General features: G+C 37.9%; 1 protein-coding gene across 2 annotated transcripts in view; it reads right to left on the bottom strand.

Moving 5' to 3' along the window:
- The window catches only part of TAOK1 (TAO kinase 1), a gene marked incomplete at both ends in the record, with an annotated part of 84,348 nt that overhangs the window by 12,743 nt on the left and 45,710 nt on the right, over window positions 1–25,895 (bottom strand). The window contains 6 exons of one of the 2 annotated variants that reach the window (XM_084238709.1): window positions 1,681–1,920; window positions 4,564–4,767; window positions 7,306–7,434; window positions 8,914–9,150; window positions 22,580–22,714; window positions 24,953–25,156. In XM_084238709.1, the coding sequence (XP_084094835.1) occupies window positions 1,681–1,920; window positions 4,564–4,767; window positions 7,306–7,434; window positions 8,914–9,150; window positions 22,580–22,714; window positions 24,953–25,156 (1,149 nt within the window). The remainder of the gene's footprint in view (window positions 1–1,680; window positions 1,921–4,563; window positions 4,768–7,305; window positions 7,435–8,913; window positions 9,151–22,579; window positions 22,715–24,952; window positions 25,157–25,895) is intronic. The other variant, XM_084238710.1, reaches the window with a different exon arrangement.

The following is a 25,895-nucleotide window of genomic DNA, read 5'->3' as shown; positions in this document are numbered from 1 at the left end:
ATGAAGACACCCCTGGTTATGTATCTGCTAGGTTTTAGCACAGAGTATTACCCCTGGGAATGAATTTCACTTCATTCTAGCAGTTATTCATGTAAGATTCAGAATAGTTTTAAACAGGAACAAGGTTTAACAAGAAAATGGCTGCATGTAAATAAAAAGTTACTACATGTAATAAAAAGTTTAAAATTTCCGAATGTGCAGACTGAGATACTGCGCATGGATGAAAGCTTACATAGTAGGTGGTTTTTTTGGTTTTGTTTATTAGGATTCACGAGATTACACTCCTTCAAATATTTATCACACTTACAAAGTTTGCAATTTATCATGTCTGGTTGACTTTGGAGGAAGGGGCTGGGCCAGCTAACTGCAAGGACAAGGGCACAGAGTGATACCTTTACCTTTATAGTATACTTGATTCAAAGAAAACATAAAACTTAAAATCCCTTGGTATTATTTATCACCAAAACTTGTCTTTCCTTATTTGTTTGGGGGAGGGAAGATAACAACTTGCTCCACTCTTACATGCTAATTAAAATATCCCAAGTACCCATGGTATAGTGTTACCTACTCTATCCAAGCAAGGAAAAAAAATAAGCAGAATGGGAATAACACTGGTGATTCTACTCTTCCTCTTAAGATGAACAGAGAAAATGAAGGGGGAGGGGATTAAAAAGGCACTTTTCATTCATTGGCTCCTGTATTGATTAAGAACATAGTATCTTTTAGATACAGATCACATTTACAACAAGTAAGATTCAAAAACTGTGTCACTTGGAACAACAGAGAAAAGCCAACAAGTTATTATGTTGACATGTAATATATAATGTCAGCAGTGGGCATTTGGTTACTTTTTTTAAAAAAGATTTATTTATGTATACAAGAACTGGGGTGTAAGCCAGAGATGGGGGGTGGGAGGGTGAGAGGATTCACCAGAGACAGAGCGGGGAACAGAACAGGCAGATTGTCTGAAATACACTGGTGAAAGGAGCAGCAGGGGAGCAGTGGGCGAGACAGGAGAGGTCTGCTGTGCCATGTGGGTTAGCAGCGCCTGGCTGAGAATCCAACTCGTTCTGCAGTAGCTTGATAGTGCTGTGCCTTTAATCCCTGTGCCATCAGGGAGGGCCCAGCATTTGGTTACTTTTAAAATAAGAATTCTGATTGTTGGGCCTCCCTGGTGGCGCAGGTGGTTAGGTGCAGCGCTGTGAAGCTGTCCACAGCCTCTGCAGTGCCAGTTCGATCCCTGCCGGCCTCGGTGCAACCCACAAGGCGAGCCGACCTTTCCTGTCTCGCCCACTGCTCCCCTCAGCAGTGTATTTCATCAGTCTGCCTGTTCTGCAACCTGCTCTGTCTCTGGTGAATCCTCTCACCCTCCCGTGCCTCTGGCCTATACCTCGGTTCTTGTATAAATAAAATAAATATTTAAAAAAAAATTCTGATTGTTATTTATGCCTTCATATAATTAAAAATTTTGGCCATGATTTGGTGCTCTGCTGAGAAATACATAAGCAAAAGTCTACACCTTCAAGCACTCCATATAAAACTAACCAAACATGCTTAAAATGTAAAGAAAAAAGTTTATTTCAATTTCGTTATGACAGACATTGGTCTTAGACTTTTACTGTTAGCATGGATGGCTTTTTATCTCTTTTCTACTTGTCAAGAAGTGTAGACTAAAGATACCTTCAGACTCTTAGGCTGTTGTCGAACTTCCATGACATGCTTTCGCCTTAGTTCCCGCTCTCTTCGTTTATTATATTCCAGCTGGTTAGTGAGCTCAGTTTGATGCTGCAATCTGATCAACTCACAGCGCATTTTCTGAATTGTGTTGAGGTGGCGAAACTCCAGTTCTTGCATGGATTCATGCTGTCGCAGTAGCATGGCATGCTCTAAGTCCTTTTGAGTCTGTCTTTTATTTAATTCCTAAATCATAATAGAAAAGACAAAAGGTATAATTTAAAGTTATATAAATGCAGGGGGGGAAGCCTATAGATGTAGTCCTTTAATTCAATAATGGCTGCATAGTAAATATTAGAGTTTTAAAACTTTACTATAGTAATCAGCAATGCCATAAATTGCCTTATCTTATTGAATAATAGAATTTTATGCAATACGCCACAGACACATCAAATCTATCTCGAGGCTTAATGTCCATCCTTTTTCTTTCTTTTTTTACTCCTAAATTTATATTAGAAGAGGTCTACTTTGTGATCTTTTGAATTTCTCCACAGTAAATGATTCAATTCTATTTTATACAGTATACCCAGTATAGTGTAGTAGGGTGAAGAACATGGACTCTAGAGGTAGACTGTGTATATTCTAAACCTTGGATCTGCTTATTCAGCAGTAAGTCCTAAGGTTGGTCATTTAAACTCTCTGTGCTTCAGATGCATCCCTTTTCAAATAGAGAATATAGCATTTCATAGATTTAATGTGAGGATGATATGAGTTCATAAGTGGCAGTATCTCAGAATAATACCTTGCACATTATGTGTAATAAATGCTATTATTCTCTTTTCAAACTGAAAAGTATAAGGGTACAACACAAACACACACAATGTCGAAGTCAAACTTGCCCCTTTTGCCTATGTAAACTTTTTCCAGAAGCCAACAGTCAGGTGCAAATACAACTCAAACTTACCCATACTTACTGTGACACAGCCATTATATAAAAACATACAGTTTTAAAAACTGAGTAACAATATACACTGTGGGCATATAATGTGCTTAATTTCACTGAACAATGTTATAGGCATATATACAGGTCAGATTTTTTTTTTTAAAGATTTATTTTATTTACTTATACAAGCACTGGGTACAGTCAGAAGCACGGGAGGGTGAAAGAATCCACCAGAGCCAGAGGGGAGAGCAGAGCAGGCAGATTGACGAAGTATACTGCTGAGAGGAGCAGTAGGTGGCAGGAGAAGTCTGCGCGCCATGTGGGACCCTTGCCTGTTGGCCAGGGATGGAACTGGTGCTGCAGAGGCTGCGGGCAGCTTTGCAACCCAGCGCTCAACTGCTGTGCCACTGGGGAGGCCCCCTATACAGGTCAGATTTTTATGTATAGATCTTTTTAAGTTTCATTGTAAGATTCTGCTTTGTAATATCATAAATTTTCCACTTCTTAATATACAAATTTTTAATAAATACCTATGAATTTTGCATCATATAGTCATTCTATTATTTTTTTAGGATGAAGTAGATTTAATGGGAAGCAAATAGTAAATTTTAAAAGCTACTACTAATTATATTCTAAAAGGGCAATATCAATTTATATTCTTTTTTAAAAAAATATTTATTTTTAAATGCATACAAGAACTGGGGTGTAGGCCAGGGGTGCAGCGGGTAAGAGGATTCTCCAGAGACAGAATGGGGTGTAGATCAGGTGTATTGACCGAAATATACTGCTGAGGGGAGCAGTGGGCAAGACAAGGGAGGTCTGCTGCAGCATGTGGGTTAGCTTCGTGGCTGGGTATCGAACTTGTTCTGCGTGGCTGCCGATAGCTTCACAGTGCTGAGACTTAGCCCCTTGTCCCACCAGGGAGGCCCTTAATTTATATTTTTATCCAACATTGTTCATCACCCAGTGCCACTACTCTGACTTGATGTTACTAGTCTTTTAAATTGATCTTGTCTAACTAAAGATAAATTTTTAATTTGAATTTCCTATATTAGTGAATTTGATTATGCTATATTTGGAGCTTAATTTAAGCTATTCTCAGAAATAAATTTATTTATGTTCAGAGGTATCCCTGATAATGTAAACAATTGTTTTCACTGGCACAGAAGTTTCTATACTTGCCAATTAATATGGACATGATAATAAAAATGTGTAAAGTGGTAACACAAACTTCAGGGTGACCACTGCAGATCAAAAGGCATTAATTGGGGGGCCTCTTTGATGGCCTAGAAATTAAATTTCAGCACTATCACTGCTATGGCCTGAGTTTGATCCCTGGCTAGGGAGCTAATTCACATATGGCATAGCAGACCTCTCCTGTCTTACACAATGCTCCCCTCAGCAGTGTATTTTAGTAAATTCACCTGTCCTGCTCCCTACTGTTTCTGGTGAATCCTCTCACACCCTGCACCCCTAACTTAAACCCTAATTCTACTCCAAAATAAAAGCATAAACATCCAATTAGTTTTGTCATATTTAAAAATATTTCAATCAAGCACTGACTTCCTGTTTATTAAATACTTACTGAATGCATATTATGAGTTGGTATTAGGGATATAAAGACCTAAATAAAATCTGTGACTTCATACAATTTCCCTTCTATTGGGGGAGAGACTTACCCCAAAAGAGAAAGGAAGAGCAAGAGACAATATGTGTGTGTATACTGTGTGTAGGACAGAGAAATAAAAAGAAAAACACTTAAAGAAGGGAAGACATTTCTGAAGAGGTGACATTTGAGGCGAGACATGAAGGAAGGGAAAACAAAATGTGGATATCTGAGGAAGAGGGATTTAGGTAGAGGAAATTAGATATGCCAAAGTACTGACGTTGAGATGTCACTGATATATTTTCAGGAAATATTCTACGTTCACATCATGCAAACATACTTCTCTGACAAGGTCCTGCTCCAGGTTATGGCGCCCAAGTAACATCCTTCTCTTAAAGCGACGACATTCTAGCTCTAGGTACTGTCTCTGACGTCTAAGAAGGTTAGCCTCTTCTTCTGCTTGAAAGTGCTGTATATTCTCCTTCTGCTTTGAAAGCCACTCCTGTTTTTCTTTTTTGGGGGTGCTTTGATTTTCATTCAGTTCCTGGCAGCATAAAAACAACTCAATTCAAAACACATAAAAATTAACAGCATGAATTTCCCATTTAGTTTGGTAAATTTAAATAAAAATATTTGTGTCCTAATGCTCAAGTAGGGTAATGATCTCAAGGAGGTAACACTCCTTTTTCTCCAGTTACCCATGAGGTAAGACAGAAAAAGAAAAATGAACACTGGAAACATGCCCACCTTTTAGCTTTGCACAACTACATTTATGATTGTTCCCAGCTTCAAAAGCATATAGTGATTAGTAAATGAAGAGAAACACACAGTTAATCATATGTCTCACTTTTTGGTTTCCCCCCCGTGTAAGGAATTGAAAATAGAAAATCAACAAAAACATGGTAGAACAAAATAACTTTTTTCGGAATGGTACTCAACAATCAGCATTATGAACCACGAAACAAATCAAAGCTAATGTGTTTCTACACTATTTTAAATAGCTCACAAACCAAATGAAAAAGCATTTATAGTAGGAAAAAATGCAAATACTGAGAATACAATTAAAGAGACAAATTTTCAGGATGCTAATTAATACTAGAATACATTCAACCTAAAAAACATGAACATAGTACAGAATATACATCAGTCATCGTTCCCAAGTATAAGATGAATATTTAGAGACTCTTAACTTTACAATCCTTCCCCTGTTATTCAAGAAAGAGACTAATGTTTCACAACTTTAGTTCATAAGATACTCAAACACATAAAAGCACATAAATTGTTTTCAACTTAAAGGTATACGTACATACAATATGAGAAAACATTTAGGTAACACTGGCACATACACAGAGAATCACCTGGAATCTTTTTTCAAAATCTTCTACCAGGAAACTTACTACAAGGCTCAAGTATGTACCTTTCTTTATACCAACAATTATTATTCTACTTAAACATACACACACAAATCTGGCTTCTAACTAAATGAATTTATTAGTTGGACAAGTTAAGTGCCTAAAGGGTTATTTAAATCAACACACACACAAAACTAAAATCTCATTTCATTGGGAAATGCAACTGCAGAACTGCATTTTGTTGAATATTTTATTTCAGTTGCAAACCCTCATTACAGCCTTTCCAAATGCAATGTTCCAGTACTGTATTATAATTATTGGGAATATATTGCAGGTTACAACTCTAAAGAGTGGGAGAAATTCTGTCAATGAAAATGACTTGACAGGATATATAGCAAGTCTTTGTGTCACAAATATCCTTAATAGAAGTTAATATCTGATTATAAGGCAATTTTCTACATCAGTATGCTAATAATGACATGAACTAAAAAATTCGTCAGTCTGTAAGAGAAGAGATAAAGGGAGATTTGAGAAATTGCCTTGGAACAATTAAGGCTCTCTGCAAAGTCAGACTAAATTTGTTTTTAAAAGAAGTTGAAGAGTCTCCCTGGTGGTGCAAGGGGTTAAGACGCAACCTATGAAGCTGCCCACAGCCTCTGCAGCACTAGTTCGATCCCCGGCCGGCCAGGGAGCAACCCACATGGCGCAGCAGTCCTCTCCTGACTCGCCAGCTGCTCCCCTCAGCAGTTACTTCAAGTCAATCTGCCTGTTCTCTTCCCTACTCTGTCTCTGGTGAATCCTCTCATCCCCCCATACCTCTGGCCTGTACCCCAGCTCTTGTATACATAAATAATAAATCTTTAAAAAAAAAAAAGAAGTTGAAGAAAGCAGATACAAAGGCAGATAAATATGAAATCATGTGGTCATAAATAATCAGCATGTTCTATTAAATAAATTGTAATAAACAGATATGCATCTTATCCTTAATTTATGTTTTAAAATCAGAGAAAGCAATCACTGTCATCTTCTGAGCCAAAAGTAAGAAAGCATGCTTAGCTTTTATTTATTTATTTATTTTTTAAAGAGGCACGTATTTTATTTATTTATTTATTTGTTTGTTTGTTTATACATGCACTGGGTACAGTCAGAAGTGCGGGAGGGTGAGAGAATTCACCAGAGCCAGAGCGGGGAGCAGAGCAGGCAGAAGGACCGAAGCACACTGCTGAGGGGAGCAGCGGGCGGCAGGAGAGGTCCGCGCACCATGTGGGACCCTCCTCCGGTGGCCAGGGAGCAGCCGGGGATTGAACCAGCGCCGCGGAGGTCGCAGGGAGCCTCGCAACCCAGTGCTCAACTGCTGCGCCACCGGGGAGGCCCAAGCATGCTTAGTTTTTAAAGAAAGGTGTGTGTGTATATATATGTATATATATATATATATATATATGTAGCTCTTTTTTCCAATTTTAATGTTTTTATTACTAATGAGTTAGTTACTTAAACACATAGGAAAGCTATTATAAATAAAATGATTTATATTTTCAGGAAAGGATTCTTCTCAGGAGAAGATCTCAGTCAACTGAAGAGTAACTGATTATAATCAATATCTTCATTCAAACTGATATAATCAAACAAAATCATAAAATTTTTTCCTAATGGTTTTTTATGAGTTCATCACCACTGGGTATAATCAGTAAGCACATAAATGGCTTGAGAATTATTTATAAGATAAGTACCTCCTTAAGCTGTTCTTTTCGAAGTTTATATTCTCTTTTCTGGGACTCTAAGAAGCTGTTCAGTTCTTTCTTCTGTTGGGCCTGAATATGTTGCTGAAACTTTTTCTCTTCATTGGCCATCACTTTAGCCTATATGAAAATTTTAAATGGATAAAATTAGTTAAGTATATAGACACAAAACAGTAATTTAATATACATCACCAAAGATACCCTTTTTTCCTCAAGAATATAAAATCAATTTAATCACCAAAATAAGAATACCCAACAAATTATTAGTGTTACTCAGCATTTTTATTTGAATTTCAAAAAACCAATAAGGTAGAATTTATCCTTATATGTTAATCCTTTAAAGTCAAAATGTTTTTGCCTTTTTTGTTTCATGAACAGGAACCTGCCCTTGACCCAATAAAACAAAATATATACTTATCTATAAGTAAATTAAATCATGACCTTTTATCTAGACTTATGTGTATATTAAATGTAATAATTTGCCCTTATATTAAGCCCGAACCTTTACTTTATACATTAACATGGAATGTTAATATGATAAAGCTATTATTTTATTTCTGATAATAATGTGATATATACTCATTGTAGAACATTTACAAAATATAGAAAATCAAAAAAATCTTGCACAATTCAACAACCAGAGATAACCAATATAAACATTTTGGTGCACCCCTTCCTAATTTTTCCTATACATTGTAAACAATTTGTAATCATATTACACATCCTGTTTCATGAATTAAGTTCCAAAATATGTTATCTATCTTTCCCTGTTATTAAAAATATTACCCAGTGATCAACTGGATTCTAAGTATCTGTACATTCTTTCAGCAAATTATTTCAAAATCAAGTATTTATTTACATCATAAATTATCCTGTCAAATTTTTTACTATTGGGACTATTACTTTTTTTTTTTCATTATTAGGAAAAGGAAAAGAGAAGATACTTACACCGACAGTGGGCAAAAGAGCTGCTGAGAGTGTTTCTTATTTATGGGAGGAGGGTGTTAAACAGGGTACTTACCATAAATAATGCCTCCAAATAGACTAGCCATACATATTTGTCAATAGTGAATTTACGGAGAAACTTTTATTTTACTTGACAAACATAACTATCAAAATAAAATGAAACATGCTACACTAAAAACATGAGAAAAAAAATTTCACATAATAGGAATCCTAAATAAAGCACCTTTCATTCTAACACTGTAAAATTAGAATAATCTTCAATTATTCTTATCTAAAAATACTGCTATAAATTTAAGGAGGGTTTCCAAAAAATACAAGAAGAGAATCATGAGTGATCTTTTGAGACTACCAAACTCCTCAGATAATCAAGGTACTTGGGACCTAGAACAGTTGAATGACTTACCCACAGTGATACTATAAAACTGTCAAGTGTCAGGAAATGATTGAGTCCATGTCTACTGATTTCCAGACTCAGTACTTGGTATTATACATATTATATAAATGTTTCTCCTTTTCCCCAACTGATTTGCTTGGTTTTCAGGAAAAGATACCCTAACATTAAAATCCCATCTTGGTTAATTCTGAGATGGTCACAAAATAAAACAAGCAAATTAATAATACTGAATGAGCCACCTCTTTTTCCATAGCAGCCTGATGTTTCTTAATAAGTTTCTCCATTTCAGCAGCAAAATTGTTACGCTGAGTTTCAAGATCTTTGTCTAATCTGAGGCGATGTTCATCCATCTCAGCCTTAAGTTTATTTTCCAGAGTCATCAGCTGCTTTTGATGTTGCCGCCTCATTCTCTTATAGCCAGACATCTGTTCTCTAAGTTCAGAGTCCTGTTCATGTTCTTGCATTTGCCTTGTAACCTAGACATACCAACAATGGAGAGGAAAGAGTAAAGCAAAACATTTTTCTTTTGAAAGCATTTTAGATCACTCTACTACTAAGTCAATTAATGTAAGAAATCACAATTAATGGTTATCAATTACATTTCCAGCAGGTCTTTAAAAAAAATAGACATGCTAGTTCTAAAATTTTTATGGGACTACAAAGGGCCTAGAATAACCAAAACAAACTTGGAGGAGAGGGGCTCTAAGATATACAGTAATTGAAATAGTGTGGTATGGTATATGAACAGGCTGAATAAGTCAAAGCAAAGGCATACAATCTACAAACAGACCCACACATATTCAGCCTACTGATTTTCTACCAAAATGTCTAGTTAATTCAGAGAGGAAAACTTCAAATAATGCTGAAACAACTGGTACTCTGTAGAAAAAAGTAAATAAACCTCAAGTCCTCTATTTACATGCAAATATTAATCTGAAAAGACTCATTTGACCTAAACATAAAACCCAAATCAGAGCCTCCCCTGGTGGAGCAGGCAGTTGAGTGCTGCGCTGTGAAGCTGTTGGCAGCCTCTGCGGCGCAGATTCAATCCCAGCCGACTGGCGAGGGTCCCACATGGCACAGCAGACCTCTCCTGTCTTGCCTGCTGCTCCCCTCAGCAGTGTATTTTGTCAGTCTGCCTGTTCTGTTCCCTGCTCTGCCTCTGGTGAATCCTCTCACCCTCCCGCATCTCTGGCTTGTACCCCAGTTCTTGTATTAAAAAAAAAAAAAAATCCATAAAACAGGAAGACCAGAAAGAATAAGGGAGCAACATGGCGGTGAGGAGACGCTGCGAGTAAGATCTCCCATTAAAAAAAGTTAATAGGGAGGAAAAGCGGCAGGTCCCAGTGAGAACTGGGACACGGAAGATAAACGGACGACTCCAGCAAACTGCCCAAAGAAGAAAGTTGCCATAAAAGAGGACCAGAAGGGAGGGAAGCGCAGAACCCTGCTCCCCTCCCCCGCCCACAGAGGCGGCACTCTCCGACCAGCAGAGAGGAGGGAAACAACAAACCAAAACAGCCAACAAGAAAAACGGACGCAGCAAGTGGGACTGTGAGTGGAAAGGAACTATTTCAGCCACCACACCCCGTGAACGGGAGCTGTGGAGAACCCTGCAGGATCCGCCACAGAGGTGAGCTCCAGGCGCCATTAAAGAGAGCCCCGCCCCCAGGAGGAGACCAGCACCAGCACACAGCCCCGGCCGCCCGGTAAGCTTGCGCAGAAAGCGGCGCGCTGATCCAGATCGGATCGCAGCTGCCCAGGTCCCCGCGCCTGCGACCTAGGCTTGCGGGGAGACCGCGGAGGCCCTCCCTGAGTGAGCAGGAACAAGGCGCCCAGGCAGGGAAGCGGGATTCAAAAGGCGCCATTCCCGCGCCACTGATCTGGGCTACAGCCCGCGTCCTGGAACTGAGGGCTTTGGAACTGAGACCCGGGGCACGAAATTAGGGGCGTGGGTTCCCCACGACGGTGGGGCACAAGGCAGACACAGCACCCCAAAGCCGTTGAGGTGTACCCTACCATCCCCGCTCTGCTCCCTGTCCCACGGGGTGGAAAATCAGCTCCCCAAGGGCTCTAGGAGAGATCTCTGGCGCCACCTAGCGACTTGAAGCCAGCAGAGGCTCCTGAAGGAGCTAGTGGCCAGCTGGGGAGTTAGCCCACACCGGGCCCCTTCCGAACAAGTAGTCTGAGCCCACAGGGAGAGCGAGCACCCACAGCTGGGGCAGACCAGGCGCGCAGAAGAGTGTGCCTGCGACCAGACGCGCAGGGAGTGTGTCCCACATCACCATTTTAGAACAGGGAAATTTCTTCAGTAAAGACTACCTGCAGAAGGCTTCCTCAGGAACCAGAGGTGAGCGGGGGAAGTTCGCCCACGCCAGACCCCCTCTGGCCTGCAGTACAAGCCCAGAGGGGGAGCAGGAACCCACCGCCGGGGCAGACCAGGCGCACAGGGGAGTGTGTCCCCACATCGGCATTTTAGAACAGGGACCTTTCTCCAGTAAAGACTGCTTGAAACTGACAGATGACTCCTGGAGGAACCAGAGGGGAGCAGAGAAGCCCACCCAAGATGCCGGCCAGTCCCAACAACACAGTGTCCCAACGCATACGGCAAATTAGAAAACAGACAGTAGGGAGGAGAAGAACCACACGCAACCTAGCAACTCTCCAGAGAAAAAGCACACCACAAAAAGAAAACCAGCCCCCAGATTGCAACAACAATAACTTGCAAGAATTTCTGAGCCTTCCAGAAAGAGAATTTAAAATTGCCGTGATTAAAAAACTGACAGAAGTCATAAAGGAAAACAATGATAAGGGAAAAATAATCAACGATCAGAAGAATGCAATTGAGTCCCTAGAGAGGGAAAACAATAGTCAGAAGAAAGAAATTGAGTCCCTAAAGAGGGAAGTAAAAGAAATGCAGGAGATCAAAGAATTAATGGAAGAACTAAAGAATTCTGGGAAAAGCAATGAAAGCAGAATAGATGAAATGGAAGAACGAATAAGTAATCTTGAAGACACAGAAATAAAAAGAACCAAAACAGAAAAGGAAAGAGAAGTACGAAGGAAAAAGAACGAGGAAAGACTTCGGGAACTATCTGACTCCATGAGGAAAGGAAATATAAGAGTTATAGGAATACCAGAAGGAGAGGAGAGAGATGTAGGAACAGAGAAAATATTCAAAGAGATAATTGAAGAGAACTTCCCAAATGTGAAGAAGGAGCTGAAAATTGATATACAAGAAGCAAGAAGAACACCAAACTTCCACGACGAAAGGAAAAATACAGCAAGACACATAATAGTAAAGCTCCCAAGAATCCAGGACAAGGAAAAAATAATGAAGCTGGCAAGAGGGAAGAAACAGATAACATTCAAAGGAAAACCAATCAGGCTGACATCAGACTTCTCCGAAGAAACACTACGGGCAAGGAGAGAGTGGAGGGACATAGTCAACAGACTCCAAGAAAACAGATGCCAACCAAGAATACTCTATCCCGCAAAGCTCTTCTTCCTCTTTGAAGAAAGAATATGGACCTTCCCAGACAAACAGAAACTCCGGAATTTCATTGCAACTAAACCCCCACTCCAAAAAATACTACAAGGAGTCCTAAAGCCAGAACCTCAGAGGGATGAATAACAATGAAAGAAGGCCAAAAAAAAAAAAAGTTATTACAAGAATAAATAAATAAAATCAAAGGAAAGACAAACACAATGGCAAATACAGATGCTAACATATCAATATTAACTCTAAATGTAAATGGACTAAACTCTTCAATAAAAAGACACAGAGTTGCAGCCTGGATTAAGAAACAAAACCCAACCTTTTGCTGTCTCCAGAAAACACATTTAGCTACAAAAGATAAAAACAGGCTCAAAGTTAAAGGATGGAAAACAATCCTACAAGCAAATGGACCAAAAAAGAAAGCAGGAACAGCTATACTTATATCAGATAAAACAGATTTCAAACTCAAAAAGATAAAAAGAGACCCCAATGTTCACTACATTATGATCAAGGGGACAATACTTCAAGAAGAAATAACACTCATTAACATATACTCACCAAACGAAGGAGCACCAAAATATATCAGACAACTGTTGTCCTCTCTGAAAACAGACATCAGAGAAAACACATACGTAGTGGGAGACTTCAACACACCACTATCAACAATGGATAGATCAACAAGACAAAAAATAAGTAAAGAAACCAAAGCTCTAAATAAGGACCTAGAGCAATTGGGCTTAACAGACATCTATAGAACACTAAACCCCAAAAAAACGGAGTACACATTTTTCTCAAGAGCACACGGATCATTCTCCAGGATCGATCACATACTGGGGCACAAGACAAACATCAACAGATACACCAAGATTGAAATCATATCAACCATCTTTTCTGACCATGAAGGCATCAAACTAGAAATAAACCATAAAAAGAAGGCAAGGAACTTTCCTACCTCATGGAGATTAAAAACCACACTACTGGAAGACCATTGGACTAATGAGGAGATCAAAGAAGAAATTAAAAAATTTTTTGAATTGAACGACAAGGAGGACACCAATATCCTAAATGTATGGGATGCAGCAAAAGCAGTAATAAGAGGAAAATATATAGCAATAGAAGCTCACATCAAGAAACAAGAAAGAACGCAAAGAAACAACCTAATCTCGAAGCTCAAAGATCTAGAAAAAGAACAACAAAAAAAACCCCAAAACCAGTAGAAGAAAAGAAATAATAAAAACCAAAGCAGAAATAAATGAAATTGAAACTAAAAAAACAATGCAAAAGATCAATGAAACCAAGAGCTGGTTCTTTGAAAAAATCAATAAAATAGACAAACCCCTAGCCAGGCTCACAAAGGAAAAAAGGGAGAAAGCACAAATAAACAGGATCATCAATGAAAGAGGAGAAATCACAACGGACACAGCAGAAATCAAAAGAATAATCAGTAACTACTATGAACAGTTATATGGAAACAAGTTTAACAATCTAGAGGAGATGGACAAATTCCTACAACTCTACAATCACCCAAAGCTAGATAAAGAAGAAATAGAACACCTAAACAGACCAATTACAATTAGCGAAATTGAAATGGTAATCAAAAACCTCCCCAAAAACAAAAGCCCAGGACCTGATGGATTTACAAAAGAATTCTACCAAACATTCAGAGACGAATTAGTGCCTATCCTTCACAAACTCTTCCAAAAAATTGAGAAGGAAGGGACAATACCAAACACGTTTTATGAAGCCAACATTACACTAATACCAAAACCGAACAAGGACAACACAAAAAAGGAAAACTACAGGCCAATCTCCTTAATGAACACTGATGCAAAAATCCTCAATAAAATTTTAGCTATCAGAATCCAACAATGTATCCATAAGATAATTCACCACGACCAAGTAGGATTCATTCCAGGGACACAAGGATGGTTTAACATCCGAAAATCAATCAACGTTATCCAACACATCAACAAAAAGAAATATAAAAACCATATGATAATATCAATAGATGCTGAGAAAGCTTTCGACAAAGTGCAACACCCATTCATGATAAAAGCCCTTGAAATTCTTGGGATACAAGGAACATACCTCAACATCATAAAGGCCATCTATGACAAGCCAACAGCCAGTATCATTCTCAATGGTGAAAAGCTGAAAGCAATTCCATTAAGATCTGGAACAAGACAAGGATGTCCACTTTCACCATTGCTTTTCAATATAATACTGGAAGTCCTAGCCAGGGCAATAAGACAAGAGAAAGACATACAAGGAATCCAAATAGGAAAAGAAGAAGTCAAACTATCACTATTTGCAGACGATATGATATTATACATAGAGAACCCCAAAAACTCCACAGAAAAGCTAATTCAACTCATCAATCAGTTCAGTAAAGTGGCAGGATACAAAATCAACACGCAAAAGTCAGTAGCCTTCCTATACACAAACAATAAATCTGAAGAAGAAGAAATCAAAAAAACCATCCCTTTTGTTATTGAAACAAAAAAAATCAAATATTTGGGAATAAATCTAACAAAAGAGGTAAAGGACCTATACAAAGAAAACTATAAAACACTGTTAAAAGAAATAGAAGAAGACACAAAGAAATGGAGAGACATCCCCTGCTCATGGATTGGAAGAATAAACATTATTAAAATGGCCATCCTTCCAAAAGCAATATACAGATTCAATGCTATTCCAATCAAAATTTCAATGTCATTCTTCAAAGAAATAGAACAATTATTGATGAAATTCATATGGAATCACAAAAAACCCCGAATAGCCAAAGCTCTCCTGAAAAAAAAAAGAAGGGAATGGAGGCATCACACTCCCAGACTTCAAACTATACTACAAAGCCATAATCATCAAAACCGCATGGTATTGGAACAAGAACAGACATACAGACCAATGGAATCGAACAGAAAATCCAGAAATAAACCCACAGATTTATGGTCAACTAATCTTTGACAAAGGAGCAAAGAATATGCATTGGAGCAAAGAAAGTTTGTTCAATAAATGGTGCTGGGAAAACTGGGTCGCTACATGCAAAAGAATGAAGCTTGACCACTACCTCACACCATACACAAAAATCAACTCAAAATGGATTAAAGAACTAGACATAAGACCTGAAACCATAAAATATATAGAAGGAAATATAGGCAAAACACTACGTGATTTGCACATCAAAGACATCTTTACAGACACATCACCCAAAGCAGTGATAGTGAAGGCAAAGATAAACAGCTGGGACTACATCAAATTAAAGAGCTTTTGCACAGCAAAAGAGACAATAACAAAAACAAAGAGAAACCCCACCAACTGGGAGAACATTTTTGCACCCAACACTAATGATAAAGGACTGATCACAAAAATCTGCAAAGAGCTGATGAGACTCAACAACAACAAAGAAAATAACCCAGTCAAAAAATGGGCAGAAGAGCTAAAGAGAAACTTCTCTGAAGAGGAAATGCAAATGGCCAACAGACATATGAAAAAATGTTCAACATCACTTGTAATCAGGGAAATGCAAATCAAAACTACAATGAGATACCATCTTACACCAGTGAGAATGGCACATATTAAAAAAACTAGCAACAACAAATGTTGGTGAGGTTGTGGAGAAAAAGGAACTCTTCTGCACTGTTGGTGGGAGTGCAAACTGGTCCAACCACTGTGGAGAGCTGTGTGGAGATTTCTGGACCTACTAAACATAGAGCTTCCATATGATCCAGCAATTCCACTCCTAGGTATTTACCCAAAGGACACAGAAACATCAATTCCAAAGAACACCTGCACCCCTATGTTTATAGCAGCACTGTTTACAATAGCTAAGCTTTGGAAACAGCCCAAATGCCCAAAAATAGATTACTGGATCAAGAAGATGTGGTACATATATACCATGGAATATTACTCAGCATTCAAAAAAGATAAACACATGCAATTTGCAGCAACATGGATGGCGCTGGAAGGGATCATGCTCAGCGAAATAAGCCAGAAAGAAAAAGAAAAATACCGGATGGTCTCACTCATAGCAGGAATCTAGAAAACTTAAATAAGGGACCAGGAAAATGAATATAAGAAAGTGAAAATCAAAATCAACAAAAAACTATGAACCAGAGACACTTTTAGGGGAGCGGGGGCGGGAGGGGAGGGATTGGGGTCAGAATGGGGGGGCTGCAATTGTATGGGGAATATAACAATAAAATTTATTAAAAAAAAAAAAAAAAAACAGGAAGACCAGGATGTAAATAAACCAAAAGAATCAAATTAAAGGCCTAGAATTTTCAAACTTAATTTTAAAAATCAAGAATTACATGCTGTTTAAATAAAGCATGCATTCAATATGAGAGAAATGTTTAATAATAAAGTGGTATAATTAATAGGCCAGTAAACATTATTAAAAATAAGTGAAATATGCTCACTATTTTAGCAGAGAAATAGGCTTTAAGATAAGAAGCATTAGTAGAAATAACAAGAAATTTCATATGATAAAGATCAGTTCACAAGGAAATGTCAAAATTCTAAGTCTGTCCTCAAAATCACAGCTTCAAAACATATTATTCAAAACTACATTGAAACAAAAGGAGAAATAGACAAATGCATAGCTACAACAGGAGACAATAAGACATAGCGCACAAGTTTGTCAAGAGTATATATCCAAGATCACCAAATGGTGGTCGTGAATTAAGACCCAAACTTTCAAGAAGCCAAAATAATTCACCAGTTCTCTGATCATGGTAGGAATAGGTTTGAAGCAAAAAAAAAAAAAGAAAAAAAAAATCCCAGATCACAAAGCAAAAGAAAAAGACTATCTTCTTAATCTGGGTAGGCAAATATTGCTTGAGCAGGACCCACAAAAACAAACTGACCATAAAAAAAATGTAAAAAATTGGATTTTTAAATTGAGATATTTATATAATTTAAAATTGAGATCATTTAAAAATAAACAATTTAGTAACGTTTAATATAGATACAATGTTATGCAATTGTCACCTCAACAAGTTACAAAACTTTTTTTTTTTAATCTTTTTTTTTTAATAGAGGCATGTATTTATTTATTTATTTATTTATTTGTCTGTTTTGTTTGTTTGTTTATACATGCACTGGGTACAGTCAGAAGCGCGGGAGGGTGAGAGAATTCACCAGAGCCAGAGCGGGGAGCAGAGCAGGCAGAAAGACCGAAGCACACTGCTGAGGGGAGCAGCGGGCGGCAGGAGAGGTCTGCGCGCCATGTGGGACCCTCCTCTGGTGGCCGGGGAGCAGCCGGGGATCGAACCGGCGCCGCAGAGGTCGCGGGCAGCTTCGCAACCCAGCGCTCAACCGCTGCGCCACCAGGGAGGCCCAAGTTACAAAACTTTTTATCAACTCAGAAGAAAACTCTATATTCCTTCTGGTAACCACCAATCTGTTTTCTGTCTCTAAATTTATCTATTCTGGGTATTTCACATAAAATAAGTCCTTTGTGACTTTGTGTCTGCCTCCTTCCATTTAGAATGTTTTTAAGGTTATGCTATGTTGTATAACATGTATTAGCATTTCATACCTTTTCATAGCTAAATAAAAATTCTATGGTATAGGACCTCCCTGGTGGCACAGCGGTTGAGCGCTGGGTTGTGAAGCTGGCCGCAGCCTCTGCAGCGCTGGTTCAATCCCCGGCTGCTCCCCAGCCACTGGAGGAGGGTCCCGCATGGCGCGCAGACCTCTCCTGCCGCCCGCTGCTCCCCTCAGCAGTGTACTTCGGTCCTTCTGCCTGCTCTGCTCCCTGCTCTGGCTCTGGTGAATTCTCTCACCCTCCCGCGCTTCTGACTGTACCCAGTGCTTGTATAAACAAATAAATCTTTAAAAAAAAAAAATTCTATGGTATACATATACTATAACCTGTTCATCCATTCATCAATTAATGAACCTTTTTGTTGTTACAACCCTTTGGCTGTTGTGAATACTGCTGTTATAAACATGTGTGTATATGCTACTAATACATGATTTCAATTCTTTGGGATATACACTTGGGAGTTGAATTGCCAGATCATGTGGCAATTCTATGTGTAACTATTTGAGGAATCATCAACTGTTATCCATAGCAGCTAAACCATTTTATATTCCTACTGGCAACATACAGGAGTTCCAGTTTCTCTATAAGCTTTCCAACTCTGGTTATTCCCACCCCATTTTTTGAACAGCCATCCCTGTAGGTGTGAGGTAAACTTTATTGCAGCTTTTCTTTCCTTTTTTTTTTTTTTTAAAGATTTGTTTTTTATATACACAATAGCTGGGTACAGGCCAGAGGTGCGGGAGGGTGAGAAGATTCACCAAAGAAAGAGTGGGGAGCAGAACGAGACTGAGAGCACTGCTGAGGGGAGCAGCAGTCGCAACAGGAGAGGTCTGAGGCGCCATGTGGGAATTTCCCTGGCTGGCCGGGAATCAAATCCGTGCTGCAGAGGCTGCGGACAGCTTCACAGTGCTGTGGTCAACCTGCTGCGCCACCAGGGAGGCCCAGTTTTTCTTTTAAAAAAAAAAAGATTTATTTTTATTTATTTATGCATACAAGAACTGGAGTCCAGGCCAGAGGTACAGGGGGGTGAAAGAATTCACCAGGGACCAACAGGGGAGCAAAACAGGTGGATAAACTGAAATACACTGCTGAGAGGAGCAGTAGATGAGACAGGAGAGGTCTGCTGTGCTACGTGGGTTAGCTCCCTGGACAGGGATCAAACTCATGCCATGCCACAGTGGCTGGCAATAGCTTGATAGTGTTGAGACTTTAACCCTTGCACCACCAGCGAGGCCCCATTTCATCTTATTAATAATGATTTGTAAGAATGCTTTATTTAACTATAAGTATTATATTGTATACTTTGAAAATATTTTTCTCCATCTGTGATTTACCTATTCTTTTCTTACTGTTGCTTATGAGAAATTAGAAATATTTTAGTTTTAAAATCCAATTTAAATACCCCAATTAAAAAATGAGCAAAGGACATTAAATAGACATTTCTTCAAAGAAGATATACAAATGGCTAGCAAGCAAGTAAAAGGTGCACAACAGCATTAGCCATTAGGGAAATGAAAAGAAAAAACTAAAGGGCAAATAAATCCTAAACAAAAACATGAACTGCATGAGAAGTCAAACAAAAAACTTGAAGACATATTCACATTAAGAAAATAATGTATGGGGCCTCCCTGTTGGTGCAAGGGGTTAAGCACAGCACTGTGAAGCTATCCACAGCCTCTGCAGCAGGAGTTCAATCCCTTGCCAGGGAGGTGACACACATGTGGTTGCAGGAGATCTCTCCTGTCTTGCCCGCTGCTCCCCTCAGCAGTGTATTTCAGTCAGTCTGCCTCTTCTGTTCCCTTCTGTCTCTGGTGACTCCTCTCACCCCCCGCACCTCTGGCCTGTACCCCAGTTCTTGTATGCATAAATAAATCAAAAAAGAAAGAAAAGAAAATATTGTATGACAGACAATAAGCACATGAAAAGGTGTTAAATATTATGGCTACATCTTTAGTTATAGGGAAATGCAAAAAAGGAGAAGCATTTAGATTCTATTTTAAAGCTACTAAAAATGGTGAAAGACTGATAACACCAAACTTTGGAGAGAATATGGACCACCTAGAGCTCTTTAGACATTACTAATGGGCAAGTAAAATGGTATTTTTGAAAACCGTTTGACAGATTCTTATGAAGTTAAATGTACATGTATGCTATGACTCAGCAATTCTAGCCTTATCTATTTCACAAAAGGAATTAAAACATCATGTTCATATATAGACTTATCAAGAAATGTTAACAAAACTTTATAATAGCGCCAAATGAGAATCAAATCAAATGCTCCTAAATGAAAGGATAATAAAAATTCTGGTATGATCACATAACATAAAAGTATATACAATAAAAGGGCCTCCCTGGTGGTACAGGTGTTAAAGACAGCGCTATCAAGCTATCATCAGCCACCACAGCACGAGTTCCATCCCCAGCCAGCCAGGGAGCAACCCACATGGCGCAGGAGACCTCTACTGCCTCGCCCACTGCTCCCCTCAGCAGTGTATTTCCGTACATCCACCTGTTCTGCTCCCCACTCTGTCTCTGATGAATCCTCTCACCCCCTGAACCTCTAGCTTACACCCCAGTTCTTGTAAGCATAAATAAATAAATCTTAAAAAAAAACAAAACAAAACCCTAACTTAAAAAAAAAAGTATATATAATAATAAAAGAGAATGAATTTTGACATACGTAATAGTATGGATGAGTCTCACAAACATTGAGCTGAGGAAACATACATTCTGTGTTATTTCTTTATACCAAATCCAAACTGACAATAGTGAAGAAACAGAAAGTGATGGTCATGGAAATGCAGAACTGACTAAAGAGGGGTATGAAGGCAACTTTCTGGGATGACAAGAAGTTCTATGTATATTGTTTTTTCAGGTGACGATTAATAAAAATGTGTATGATTGTGAAAACTCTTCAAATTGAATACCTAAGATCTGTATTATATTTTATTGTATGGGGGGGGGGGAGGAAGAAGTAGTTAGACTGATTATACTAATATTATATAGCGTAATTATACTGAATAATATAGCTATATTTACACCTCTAACTATATAGTCTCTAAACGTTTTATTTAAAATCAAGGAATTTCTGGATTTAGGGATACTGATCTTAAGTTTTCAAAATACATAATATAGGTTGTCCTTAATTAATCTGAAGGGGATGGTCTCACTCATAGCAGGAATCTAGAAAACTTAAATAAGGGACCAGGAAAATGAATAACTATAAGAAAGTGAAAATCAAAATCAACAAAAAACTATGAACCAGAGACACTTTTAGGGGGGCGGGGGCGGGAGGGGAGGGATTGGGGTCAGAATGGGGAGGGGGCTGCAATTGTATGGGGAATATAAAAATAAAATTTATTATTTTAAAAAAATTAATTGAAGCAAACATATTATTTGACATGTAGTAGATGTCCAATAAATATTGATGAATGACTGACCAAAAAAAAATAAAATAAAATAAAATTCAATCTATTTCTTTAGAAAATAACATGAATGTTAGAATATGAACAGGACCCACAAAACATAAAAGAAAGCCTAATTAAAAGATAACATTCTCAAAAAAAAAAAATTAATCTGAAGGGGCCAAACTTTGGAAGTGAAGACTTTTTTTTTTAAAGATTTATTTGTTTATACAAGAGCTGGGGTACAGGCCAGAGGCGCGAGAGGGTGAGAGGATTCACCAGAGACAGAGCGGGGGGTAGGGGAGGGGAGCAGAACAGGCAGACGGACTGAAAGAACTACTGAGGGGAGCAGCAGGCGAGACAGGAGAGGTCTGCCACGCCATGTGGGTATCTCCCTGCCAGCCAGGAATCAAACCCGTGCTGCAGAGGCAGCAGACAGCTGCGCTCAACCTGCTGCGCTACCGGGGAGGCCCAGAAGTGAACACTTTCTTGGGAAACATTTAATATACACTAAGTTGCAAAGATGTTTTCACATGAGCTTGGCCCCACTATTAGGTATTTATTAAAACAGTTATGAAAAAATTAAGGAATCTTTAGCACTTACTCTCTTCATAGCTATTAAATGTTGCAGAATAGCAGAAATGCTCTAACTTATATTGGAAGATGGCATTCCTGACCCCACAACATCATATGTATTAATGGACATAGTATGGGATTTACTAAATCTGCTAATTGACCTATCAGATAATTTCCATATCTTTATTCCTTTCTGTCTGATCTTTTTTTTTTTTTTTTTTTTTTTTTTTTGTGGGATCCTTGCCGGTGGCTGGGGATTGAACTGGCGCTGCAGAGGCTGCAGGCAGCCTCACAGCCCAGCGCTCAACCGCTCCACCAGGGGAGGCCTGCTGTCTGATCTTTATTGGTTATCTGACTGATCAGGGCTATAAGTACCGATTATAACAACAACCTTGCACTGGACTTTTATAATGTACTTTTATTATTTGGGAAATAAGAAGAACTACATTTAGAGTATATAAAATTGGATGACCTGCTATTTCCCCTCATTATGCATAGTATCAGTACTTTCTTGTCAATTCTTACCTGGAGATAACATTTCTACTCGACTCTATGCCTAAAATCAACTAATTATTATGCTTCCTTTATGCCCTACATCAAGAATAATTTGAATTCCTACTTGGTACCTTGTAGCTGTAGCCCTCAAGCATTTGATGCATTTTAACATATTAATTATTTGCACGTGTCTTGAAGATATTACTAATTTAACATCTTTCAGAGAACTTTGTGTAATGTTTTTTTCATAACAGGCACTTAAATGAAAGAATGCTTTGCAAAATTGAGACACAAATACAAAAGAATAAGATATAGTTATACTTGTAAACAGATGCCAAGGTTCAACATGAAAAGTGTATTTTTAATTTAGGGGAAGTACATACCAGTGATGCTGTCCGTATAGTAGCGAAGTGTTCTCGATTACGATAGTGTGATTTGTGACGAGATACTTGGGGTGGAGATTGTGGATCTGATGCTCTTGTTCTAGGATCACCCTCTTCTCTGTAATTTTCTTCCTCCTAGGCAATGAGAGAGACAATACTATATAAGGGGAACAAACACAGTTAACTTGACCTTACAAGAAAATTTAAGCTTAAAGACAACTTGATCAAATCTCAAAGATATAATTTTAAAAAGCAAAAATAAACAGATATTAGGAATAATGACATATTTATTTTCAACATAATTAGACTCAGGAGACATGATTTTCTCAGTGAATGAAATAGTACACAAAGTCAGGATAAAGACATGCACAACACTAGATTTACATGCAAAATTGAAAAGCTTTAACATAACTTAGAAACAAAATGATAAAGCATATTTTTAAAAAGGATTTTAAACAGCAGTAAAAAATTAATTTCTTTAAGGTTCTTGGGTTTTATAAGGAAAAATAGTGTTAAAATTCCTTTATAGGGCCTCCCCGGTGGCACAAGGGGTTAAGACACAACCTATGAAGCTATCCGCAGCCACTGCAGCATGAGTTTGATCCCCAGCCAGGGAGCTACTCACATGGGGTAATACTCTTTTCTATTATTATAAAACAAAAATTAAACATGATTTTGCTATGAACAACATTAATAATTAACTAAATCATTGTAACAACTTTGAGTGTATATGTGGTTTGGTCATAAAAATGACCAAAAATTTATATATAAAACATATATAAATTTCTATATAACACTTTCCATTTTAATTATCTTAAGTATGTAATTTAGTGGTATTAATTACATTTTCAAAGCTGAGCAACCATTGCCACTATTTCCAAAACTTCATCATCACCCCAAAAGGAAACTGTAGCTATTAGCCTTAACTCTCCATTTCACTTCCACTCAGTTCCCAGTAACATCTAATCTGCTGTTTTTCTTAATTTGCATATTGCATACACTTCATAAAAATGGAATTATGTAACATTTGTCCTTTTTGCAGAATTATGTTAAGCAAAAGAAATCAGAAGGAGGAAGATAAATACTGGATGGTTTCACTTGTATGTGGAATATAGAGAAACCAAACAGGATCAGACAAAGACAAACTTTAACACCAAACCTTAAAAGCTGACCATTAATCTGAGGCATGCAGGAGGTGAATGGGATGGGAATGGGTAAGATGAGGGACTGGGGAAGAGCACAATGGAGTAAGGTGGAGGACTATGGGTGCTTGGTGGTAGGAAAACTATAGTGACCATACCTGAAGGGAGAAATCCTATACTGTCAAAAAATTAGCAAGAATGAAAGTGGTGGTACTTCATTAAAAAAAAATTTGTACTTTTGCATCTGACTTATATGGCTTGTGTTAATGTTTCCAGAGTTCATTCATGTAGCATGTACCAGAATTTCGATCTTTTATATGTTAACAGTATTCCGTAAGATGCATGTATCACATTTTATTTATCCATTCATTTGTTGACAGATACTTAGGTTGGTTCCACATTTAGTTATTGTTTCTAATAACTTATTAAGTAATAACACAAGCTGTAAGTTAAAAAGGAAGTATTCCTTTTAATTGCTAAAAGGAGTTAACTGACTTTCAAGTAAAGAAAAAATTTAATTTTGCTTGCAAGTATCAAGAATAATGTAGCAAATAACTGTATTTCCTAAACCCAGAATTTATAAGTGTACTAATTTATTTAAAAGATAAATATTACATATAATGCAAAAAAAGCTTTTGGTCATCACTTCTCTAAACCCTTTTCTCCATTAGGGCCTTCCTGGTGGCCTATGGGTCTAGTCTCAGCACTATCACTGCTAAGGCCTGAGATGAATCCCAGGCCAGGGAGCTAACCCATATGGTATAGCAGACCTCTCCTGTCTCGCCCCCTACTTCTCTTAGCAGTATATTTCAGAAATCTGCCTGTTCTGCTCCCCATTCTGTCTCTGGTGAATCCTCTCACCCCGAACCCTCGAACCTCTGGCATACGAAACAAACAAAAACAAACAAACAAACAAAAAACCCCTTCTCCACTCCCCAAAGACAATCATTATAGTGAATTTCATTTGTGACTTACTGTTTTTATTTTATTTTCCATGTATTTATATATTCTCCTCTTCAGATTTAAAAAATAATTATTCTTGTATTCTTAAAATACTAGTTTCTCAAATGCACATAATACACTGGGAATTAACATACCTATTGTCATTTTAAAAGAAATTACCTGAAAATGTTCCACATTGATACACCAGAGAAATCTCTCTTAAATTCATCAGACGAAGAAAATTATGTATCAAATTTGAAATGTTTTTCACTGAAATCCAAATACTCACAGGTTTTAAGTGGATGACAGAACTATTAGACATTACTGTGTGGTCTCCCTCCATCATGTCTAGTTCGCTCTTGTCATCTGAAGCATCTGGAAGACTATTAACACTACTGCTTTGGCTACTGGCACTGATGGACATACTGGGGATAGACTGATTACTTCCAACACTATTCACTGTTCCTGTTCGTCCAACACCATGGTCTTGCTCCTATGGAAAAAGAACATTAGTTCAAACATTGATTTCTTTTGAAATCTTGAATATTTAACAACTGTTTGACCACAGTCCTAGAAAAGAAGTCACTGGTCTATCATCAGAAACTCCATTTATCATGGCCAGGGTATTTCCTAAGTGCTAATTGACAGAGAAGCAGAAAAAGCCCAACCATGGATAGAGTTCATCAGTTTAGGGTTATTTCCAAAGTGATGTAGCATTTTCCCTAGATAGACATTTTTTGAAAATCATTTCTATATCACATATCTTGTGGGGTATATATATCCATATTTTGTTCATTTCTCAATAACTCCTTGGTTAAAATAAGCCCCGACCTTCAATTTTAAAATCCTTTAACAATCCCCTTTTAGGATCATGCTCAGCAAAATAAGGCAAAAAGAAAAAGAAAAATACCGGATGGTCTCACTCATAGCAGGAATCTAGAAAACTTAAATAAGGGACCAGGAAAAAGAATAACTATAAGAAAGAAAATATCAAAATCAACAAACAACTATGAACCAGAGACACTCTATGGGGGGTGGGGGGCGGGGAAAGGAGGGCTTGGGGTCGAAATAAGGGGGTTGTAATTGTATGGGGAATATAAAAATAAAATTTAAATAAAAAAATAAAATAAAAAAAAACAATCCCCTTTTAGTTGTTACTTTTTATTAAAGCCTTTCGTAAGTAGATTTTTCTTTCTTTCTCAGAATTATAGGCTCTAATCTACCCTTCTATT

This window comes from Talpa europaea (assembly GCF_964194135.1).
Source record: "Talpa europaea genome assembly, chromosome: 7".
Lineage (NCBI taxonomy): Eukaryota > Metazoa > Chordata > Mammalia > Eulipotyphla > Talpidae > Talpa > Talpa europaea.
This window is presented reverse-complemented; position numbering and strand designations above follow the sequence as displayed.